Consider the following 10,110-nt stretch of genomic DNA (forward strand, 5'->3'; position numbering starts at 1 on the left):
AGCCCAAAACTGGATGCAGTACTCCAGCTGTGGCCTCACCAAGGCTGAGTACAAGGGGAGACTGACGTCCCGGGATTTGCTTGAGAAGCATCTATGGATGCAAGCCAGCGTTTTGGTCGGTTTACTAGCCGCAGCATTGCATTGCAGGCTCACGTTCATCTTGTGGTCAATGATGACACCCAAGTCTCTTTCTTCTGTAGTGCTAGCCAGTGTAGCACTGCCGAGCCTATAAGGATGTTGCAGGTTTTTCTTCCCAAGGTGGAGAACCTTGCATTTTTTGGTGTTAAACACCATCAGGTTCTTGTCTGCCCATTTGCTGAGCCTGTCCAGATCTGCCTGGATCACCCGCGTGTCTTCTGGCGTGGATGCTTTGCCCCAAAGTTTGGTGTCATCGGCGAACTTGGACAGTCCGCTTGTGTCTCCAATGTCCACATCATTAATGAAGATGTTGAACAATATGGGTTCATAGAGTCCCACTAAGTCCTAAGGCAGACCTCTTATAACTAACAGTACATCTCCTGTGACTCTCCAAGTAGCAGAACAACAGAGAAAACAAACAAGGAGAAATTTGCTGTGTAGGATTCAACTAGGACATATATTTTGGTAAAAGCTGTGCAAACATTTATTACTGTCAATATTTTCCTAGCAAAAATCACCATAACCCAGAAGATCTTCAGCCCAGTGATTTCTTTCCCATTTCCCACAAAAAGAAAAAAAAAATTATTTGTTTCACCTCAGAATCACCCTCCAAAGTTCAAAAAAACTTGAAATGTCACTGAAAGCCAATGATGAGATCCTACCAGTTTTTTATAAAACCTGCATTTTTTTGTTGGGATAGGAGATAACTATTAGTCATCTGCTCTACAATAACTTCCCATATACATACTCTTACCCAGTAGCATATAAAACCTAACTCATGCAATTTAATCCTCCATGAAAAAGGGCTAAACTACTATAATTTAGCTTTAGCTTATCAAGGCGTAAAACCATGCACAAGGGTAGTTACTGAAGAGCAACTGGCAGTTGGTAAATCCCCTCCCATCTTTTACTTCATTAGTAACTTGTTCGTGTGCCCAGACCCAAGGTGTTCTGTCTACGAACTATTTCTGTCTATGAACTATTTTTTCAGCATTAGCATTTAATTCTGGTTTGCAAACATTTCCAAGCAGTAGTTTATATTTCACATATTATCATCATCATTTTTAAATCTGATTTGTTAAGAGTCAGTCTGCCCATTCCTTTACTTACCATCTGCCATTAAACATTGCTGAAACCAGGATTTCCCAAACACTTGATCCAGTCTTTCCCCATGGCGCATCACTAGCAGGCCTCTTCTGACAGTAACGTTCTGAGAAACCTGGATGAGATCATTTATTTTGGTTATAGTATCACCTAGAACCTGTGACTAAGATATTAGTGCCTTTGTGCTAGGCACTGTACAAACACAATAAGGAACAGTCCCCTTCCTGAATAGCTTATAACATAAAAAGACAAAAAAGAGATGGGGTGAAAAGAAGAAAGTGTTGTTAATCCCAATTTTACAGGTGAGGTTCTTAGGCACACAGAGACCTAATACTGTGTCCCTTAGGGGTCAATGGAAAGTTGTTATGACTGTAGTAGGTTACAGATTAGGTTCTAAATGCATGTTCACTCTAGGAAAAGGGTATGCTGCTAGTATGTGAACATCTAGCATGGACAAGACTATTATAGTTTCCATGCACATTATCTTCTTGAGGTAAAACAAAAGAAGGAAAATAGCATTCACCTCAGCTAGCTAACATGTTTTTTTCTCACTTCTGCCCACAAGAATTTTCTCACCAGGAGGGTACTAAAACACTGGAACAGGTTACCCAGAGAGGTGGTGGACTCTCCGTCTTTGGAGGTTTTCTAAACCCAGCTAGACAAAGCTTTGGCTGGGATGATCTAGTTAGGGCTGGTCCTGCTTTGAGCAGGGGGCTGAACTAGATGAGCTCTTGAGGTTCCTTCCAGCCCTAATTTTCTATGATTCTATGTTACAGGCATAACTCCTTGTCTATACCAGGACAGAATATATCTTTTTTTTCTTTTCTTGCACGAGTGAAAGAAGGTCTATGTTGCTGACAGAGGCAGGAACTAACCTCAAACCGATTTTAAAGTCAAAGTTCTACTTAGAGATTATCCCCTCTCGTTTTGATTTGGAATACACATGCATATTTTAAACAGTGCTGGATTTCTTTAAAACCTGTCCAATTTGTATATCGACAATTATGTAGCTATATTTATAGGTAAAAATATATGTCTTATAAATTCAAATAATCTTCTCTATGTGTATATTATACTGCGTTGAGGAAAGCAAATTTAAGCTCAAGCTCAGAAGTAGGTCAAACTATTTTAACAACTTCCTCAGTGCTGATCAAGTCTACCATCATTGCTAGGGTATACAAGCTACAGCTATATGTTTCCAATAGTACACATCAAAATGAGTGAATACATGAGGATGCAGAGAATGAGAACCCCATGAGGGGTGCTAGGTGCAGAGAATGAGAATCTTTTGGAGACAGCTTGCATTCAAATACTCCATTGTACACTAAACCATATCATAGCTCTGTAGCAAGAGAAAGACTTTTCAGCTTCAAGAAGAGATGTTACAGTACAACAGTGGGAGGATTATGGTTCAAAACTAGGGTTTTGTTGTTTTGCTATGCTGGTTTGAGGCAGAGGGAACTTGTATCCTATGCCCTTTCAGAACAGATGTGTAAAAAGCTGCAATTCTCATTAGGAAGCTGGGGGACTGTGGCGTAGACACCTATACAGTCCAATGGGTCACCAACTGGTTAGAGAGTCGCACCCAGAGGGTGGTAGTGGATGGGTCCTTCTCGACCTGGAAGGACGTGGGAAGTGGGGTCCCACAGGGCTCGGTCCTTGGGCCCGCCCTGTTCAACATCTTCATCAGTGATTTGGATGAGGGGGTGCAAAGCACCCTGTTCAAGTTTGCTGATGACACTAAGATGTGGGGGGAAGTGGGCACAATTGAGGGGAGCAACAGGCTACAGTTAGACCTAGATAGGTTACAAGGATGGGCGGAGGAGAACAGGATGGGGTTTAACACGGACAAGTGTAAGGTGATGCACCTGGGGAGGAACAATCGGCACCACACATACAGGCTGGGGAACTCCCCTCTTGTCAGCACGGAGGTGGAAAAGGATCTGGGAGTCATTATTGACTCCAAGATGAACATGAGTCGGCAATGTGGGGAGGCGGCTAGGAAGGCCAACTGCACCTTGTCGTGCATCCACAGATGCATCTCGAGCAGGTCCAAGGAGGTGATCCTCCCCCTCTATGCGGCACTGGTCAGGCCGCAGCTGGAGTACTGCGTCCAGTTCTGGGCGCCGCACTTTAAGAGGGATGTGGACAGCATCGAGAGGGTCCAGAGGAGGGCCACTCGTATGATCAAGGGACAGCAGGGTAGGTCCTATGAGGAAAGGTTGCGGGACCTGAACCTGTTCAGCCTTCAAAAGAGAAGGCTGAGGGGGGATCTTGTGGCCTGTTATAAACTGGTTAGGGGGGATCAGCAGGCGCTGGGGGAGTCCCTGTTCCCCCGAGCGCCGCAAGGAGTGACCAGGAACAATGGTCACAAGCTGGCGGAGGGAAGGTTTAAGTTGGACATCAGGAGGCGCTACTTCACGGTCAGGGCGGCTAGGGTCTGGAACCAGCTTCCAAGTGAGGTGGTGCAGGCTCCCACCCTGGGGGTTTTTAAGAGGAGGTTGGATGACCACCTTACTGGGGTTGTTTGACCCCAGTACTCTTTCCTGCCATGGCAGGGGGTTGGACTAGATGATCTGCTCAGGTCCCTTCCGACCCTAGAAACTATGAAACTATGAAACATGTTGTAGATTCAGTTACAACTCTGAAAGATGTGTATGTAAGGAGCATGTAAGCAGCATTGTCACAAAGCATTTCTGCAGGACATATTCATTCAGTGCATGCAATTCTCTTGCTCAATGCTAGAATAGTGTGAGTAGTAGTTTGCTCCCAGTGCCACTTTACTTGTGGTTTCTGGGAGGTAGTGGGATGACAGCTGCCTCTTACTCTGCAGTGACTCACTGGTCCCTCTAGGGCTGTTAACATTCCTGACACTGCCAGTTACTGCTAGCTCTTCTGCCTCTCCTCCTGTCTCCATGCTCTGCCCTGACACTCAGTTTCTAAGAGTACTGTGGCTCTGCATTACACTGAGTTTGTGATAGGAAAGTTACGGTAAAACAAAACCATACAGCATCCCTGTGTTCTGCACAGGGTGTGGAGATGCAAGGCCAAAGAGTGCTCAAGGCATGAATTGCATTAACAGATCCTAGTATTATTAATGCTCTGCTTAGGAGTCAAGACAAACATTTTCTGCTCCAGGTCTGTGCTCCATGTCCACATTTTTCTACATTCCCAGCAGCTTAATGAAACAATGTCAGTGCAGGTATGATAGAAATCTGATCCATTTGTTTTATTTTAGCTTTATAATACAGATCATGAATACATCAGTCTATTCAACCATATAGGTGGTAGATAGGAATTGAGAAATATTCCTTTAAATAGCTTGGGCCTTATATTGCTGAAGCCATCAGCATACTTCCAGGGAAGTTACACAGTCAGCTTGCCAGGCCCTGCATTTTATATTTGTATGCAGCAGTTGGTTGACTGTGTCTGTGTGGTTTTCCGTTTTCCTAATGTTGTGTGGACAACACGGACATAGCAACGCCTTAATCCTCTGCTACACACATGGGAGGCATTCTGTTGCAATTGGGCCCATCTGGTTTGGAGCAGAACTTTGCTCCACATTCTGGCTGCCAGTTATCTTCTGCTGGGAAGTGATATTTCCAAAAAAATTAGGTTTCTGAAGTGCGTGTTTACATAGTTCAGGCCTGGCCAAATCACAGAGGAAGAGCTGTCAGGAAGGATGAATAAATGGGGTATCTTTTAATCAGGTTCAGGAGACAATTGGACAAATTCACACAGGAAGGATCCATTAGTAACTATTATCATATTTGCTTCCATACCACACCCTCCTCTCCCTGACTCAATCGGCCCTCCAAAACTGAAGTAATGTACCATAAGCAGAAGAGAAAATTTTTCTTCACTGGAACAGAAGCATTACTGCCACTGGGCATATCTACATGTGTGCTTTAATACACATTAGCCTATTTTAATGTGCATTAATGCAGTGAGATTTGCTACGGGGACACCCTCCCCTGATCAGTGGGACTGGTCACAGGAGAGACACGTGTCCCCCCGACTAAGGTGGCACCAGTCACCCATGTATCCAGAGTAGGAGATTGTACCACTTCTGGGGGGAGTCTATTCCAAACCCTGGACACTCAAGTTGTAAAGAAGTTTTTCCTTATTGTCTATTCTAAAGCGGTCTGTTAGTCCTAGTCTTCCCCTGGGGAGCCTTGGTGAACAGACGTTCTCCCAGTCCCTGATGCATGTCCTTTGTATATTAATAGGCTACCACCAATTCCCCTCTGAGCCTTCTCTTCTCTAGGCTGAACAGACCCATATCTCTCAGCCTGTCATTGTATGGCCTGCTCTCCATACCTCTAACCAAATGGGTAGTCCTCCTTTGGACTCTCTCAAGCTTCTCTTTTGAGTTACTGAGAATTAAAATAGGGTAATGCACATTAAACGTCACTTAAAAACCATGCTTTTTAGTTAATGTGCATTAAGACCTCAGAATGGAGGGCACTTTAACATGTGCTTCGGGGGAGGGGGCAGCGTTTTAATTAGAGCACCTCCAAAAACACTTTAATTAGAGCGGCTTAATTAAAGTGCCGCCGTATCTCCTGTATCAGTGTTGCTGTGCTTAAAAATGGCAGTGGGGACACTTGAACTAAAGCTCGTTAAGTGTGGGGACACTGATACATGAGTCTCAATCAAGTCTGTTCTGACACACTAGAATTCCAGCACATTGGTGCAGTCTCCACGCTTATGTATAGGCACCTGGAGGCATTAGCTTTAAAGCACATGAACTAAAGTGTGTTAATGCATGTGTAGATGTGCACTTTAACGCACATTAGAACATCACTAAAAAAAATTGTGTTATTTAATTAATGCACATTAAGACAGGTTAATGCATATTTTCTTAGTACCTTACAATGGAGGGCATTTTTACATGTACTGTGGGACAACCCACCAGGTGCTTTAATTAGTGAGCTGAGGTAATTAAAAGTGCCCACACATCACATGTATCAATGTCCCCATGCTGGAAAAATAGCGGTAGGGTGCTTTGAAATAAAACACATTAGATGAGTTTTATTTCAAAGTGCCCTGCTGGTATTTTTTTAGTGTGGAGATGCACAGGGCCACTGATAACATGGGAAGCTACCAGAGTGTGTTAATTACCATGCTCCAGCAGACTCAATTAATTGAGTCTGCTCTGATGCACTGCATTTCCAGCGCATCGGAACAGGCTCTGTGCACATATATAGGAGCCAGGAGGTACTAGATTTAATGTGCATTAACTAAAGCATGTTAATGCACATGTAGACATGCCCACTAGTGTGAACAATACTTGCCAGATTATCTCCCCTATCTGAATATAGGCCTTTCCTTGATCTAGAGGATCCTTTCATTCTTTGCACATAAAGAGAAGTGTCAGCACATTTAGGAAAACGTACATTTTTTCATTTCTTTTGCTACATTTTGATCTGCATAAGGTTTTTAATACAAGGTAAAAGCAATATATTTATAGAAAATATTCAAACAGAACAAAAATACTCCATTAAATGTTAATTTAAAAATATATATTTATATGAACATACTGTGTCATTTATGTATCGGTCAAACAGTAAGAAATGAAAAACAATTACCTGGAAAGCAAGCATCTTGGTTACACTCTTCATCATTACTGGATTATGGACTTCACCATTCAGCTTTGCACTAGGTTCACTTTCATCTTGGGTGAGCAGTCTAGAAGATGGAATGAGTGTGTATTCCCTATGGGAAAAATAGAAGCAAAGACTTATAGAAAGATAGGATCCTTAAGGCATGGATTTGTATACAGGGAAGTCAAAAGCAAAATTCTTGTTGACTTCAAAAGGAGATGCACCATCGTGTGCTAATTCGATGTTATTCTCCAAAATGCATGTGAAAAAGTGATGCCAGAGTACTTGTCATTTGCCAGGTTTTTGGCTAATGAACAATACTATCATAACATGTGCGTTCTTTGAAAGCTAAGGAAGCAGCTTGCTCTTGTCACCTCTGTGACAACAGTCACCACTACCTATCCTATGCCCATAAACATCAGTGATAAAACTCCAAATGAACTTCAGTGCTGAATAAGGCTCAGGGTGGTTCTCCGGTCCTTCCTGGTATCACCCTACTATTACCATTTTACAAAGGATGTAACCATACACCAAATAAGGAGATTTGAACAGATACACTTTTACACTGTTCTAATACTTGAGACCTCCAGGATTTTTGCTTTCACATCTCTTTTGTCCCCCCTTCCTTTTTTATGGCTAAATGAGTCAACAGATTATGAAATGACTGGGTACATTTTCATGGACATGTGTACCTTCTTGGCTGTAGCCTCAATGCAAGGAACACATGTTGGGACAATTTGTTTTACTCACAAATCACAGTAAAGCCAGATGCTCAAAGTGACCTGTGTTCAAATCCCCCATTGGGCTAATTTATGAATCATAACCCCTGCAACCCCATCCCCCTGCTCTTGAGCAATGGGAGGAGAGTAAGTGGCACCACATTAGGAACAGTATCAGAGATACCCCTTTGATATAGCTCTGACTGAACTGGGTCAAAGGTTTGCCAAAGCTGAGATGACCCATCAGGCTGGCATGATATGAGGCATGCCAGTTTCTGTAAATAAAAACACACAAGGGAGTGATGTGACTAGCATTACATCCAGCCACTGTTGATTCCCAAAATTCAGTGACTAGGAACTCATTGTATAGCTGGGTCAATGGAGGACTGGGCAGGGGGTACAAGTATTTGATACAAATCCAGAACAAGTCTCAAATTCATGCTTCTGGATTCATAATGTGGTGGCCAGATACTTTACCTGGCTACCACCAGGGCCGTACCTGGGGTGGGGGAGCGAATCGGGGTGACCGCCTTGGGCCCCATGCTTTGAGGGGCCCTGTGGAGCGGGGTGGAGCAGCCATGGCAACTCTGTGCCACTGGCTTTGTGTCCAGCCACTCACTGCACACCCCCACTGCCACTGCAGATGGTGGTGGCAGCTTCTTTGGGTCTGGGGCACATGGGGTTGGAGCCGGGGCAGAGTCCTGCATGGGCTGATTTGCCCTGGGCCCTGCACCCTGCTTGGGTCGGCTCTGGCTACCACTTTCCTAACTGCTGTCTTACACTGCAGCATATTACTACTCCTCCCTTTCCATCAACACTGGTTCAGCTGCCTAATCAATGAAAAAAGTGTAGTGGCAAAAAATTTTTCCATCTACATGTTCTGGGATGACCAGTTCTGCTTCTGCCTACATGTCCAGTTCCAAAATCTGAGAAGCACATTTTGAGCCATAGGAAGGTTCTTATTAAATGAGAATACTTCCTGTTCCAAGTTTTCATTTATATGCTCTCTATATATTTGCTGATGCAACTCCTAAGCTAAGAAAAGCATGCTAGAATGTTAAACTATAGTATATGATGGTAAGTCATGGGTGTAAACCTCCTGAAATGTAAGTGTCAAACAGGAAATTATACATGGTTAGCTCCCTCTCTCCACTCTTTGAGGATACAGGACTATATTTTAGTCCTTTATACATCAAGCTGAGCTCTTATCTGTATCATCTGTTGGGCATGCAACTACAGAGCTAAACACAGGAAATGAAACAGATGGCTTTTGAGATATGAAGTTATATCAAGATCAGAGTGGCAGTGATGTAGAGAAGAGGCTTCTACATCTTCTTATTACTAGTTATCACTGTCACCATTAACATGAACAGGAGGAAAGGAGAAGTAGTAAGTAATACACTATATATATATATATATGTTAAGTCATCAACATGTTTAGGTTATACAAAAACGTATCTGCTGCCACATGACATGCGAAACTTGGTGTGACAGTGTTCTTAGACTGAGATGTATGTTAATCTCAGTCTGAGATGTATGTATACCAATTGTCAGTGTGGAGTGACTATGCTTGCTTCCCACACTTGTATAAAATATAGATTGGCCTTAAGGAAGTTAACAAGCCATAAAAATCAACAGGAAAGATGCTCATCTCTTGTTACACAGAGAATGGAGCAAACTGGCTAGTAAATGCACAAGGGATTATGAAAAGGGAGGGTGCTCCTGTTTCTAACGTATACTTGACCCTGCCAGAAGTCTACAGGATTTTCCTGATTACAGTATCTCCAGCATTTTGCTATGCATAGTCTATGGATTTCTCCATCTTTTAATGAAATGAAGACAGCATGCAAACATATGCTAAATTTGTTTTTCCCTGGCATTTTTCTCTGTCAGAAAAATCAATTTTAATATATCCTGAGAGTTTCTTCATGTGCAGCAGCACTTTGGATTTTACAAAACTGTAAATGTCTCGGAAACTGTGATTTAAAGTCACTCATGCAATTATGGTAAAATAGAAGCTAGTTAAATTAAATCATCATTATTTATTTTGAAGATACAGTAAATTCCCTAAATCGATAGCACATCATCTGTTCAGATAGACTGAATTTTCTATGGATTTTAAAATATACTGTTCATTATTTTATGAGTGGTAATTAATTATGCAGCAGCCATTTAAGAAAGTTCATGTTTTGGGTCTTATTTTCTCCAGCCACTCTTAGCAAAAGGATTGCTAGTTTTTGAGAACTGAGCACTAACCCGTATACATTCTAGCAGGCTACAGCATTTAAGAATGGCTACTTTTAAATGTATTACTGTTTGATTTATTGAGGATATTCATCAACCTTTTTCCCTATCACTGCATTTGTTGATATATATTTTACTTCAAAGGAATGTTCTTGAATCAAAGTCTTCATTAAAAAAAAACCTGTTTTTATTCATTAGAGTTAGAAAAAGCACTTGAAAATGAAGTGCTGTAATCACTGTCAAGTAGTGTCACTTTTGATACTTGTTATCAAAGAGAGGCTCCTCTCAGGACCCCCCCC

General features: G+C 42.4%; 1 protein-coding gene and 1 long non-coding RNA gene across 2 annotated transcripts in view; one reads left to right on the top strand and one right to left on the bottom strand.

Annotated features, from left to right (window-relative positions):
• Positions 1-10,110, bottom strand: part of UBASH3A (ubiquitin associated and SH3 domain containing A) — a 47,557-nt gene that overhangs the window by 25,200 nt on the left and 12,247 nt on the right. Inside the window, exons 7-8 of the mRNA XM_019525474.1 lie at positions 6,834-6,960; positions 1,249-1,357 (exon numbers count right to left, since the gene is read on the bottom strand). Coding sequence (XP_019381019.1) covers positions 1,249-1,357; positions 6,834-6,960 — 236 coding nt within the window. The remainder of the gene's footprint in view (positions 1-1,248; positions 1,358-6,833; positions 6,961-10,110) is intronic.
• Positions 1-10,110, top strand: part of LOC109303291 — a 29,733-nt gene that overhangs the window by 18,042 nt on the left and 1,581 nt on the right. The window lies entirely within an intron of this gene.

Source organism: Gavialis gangeticus, unplaced genomic scaffold (assembly GCF_001723915.1).
Source record: "Gavialis gangeticus isolate Ggan-Ray unplaced genomic scaffold, GavGan_comp1, whole genome shotgun sequence".
NCBI classification, from domain to species: domain Eukaryota; kingdom Metazoa; phylum Chordata; order Crocodylia; family Gavialidae; genus Gavialis; species Gavialis gangeticus.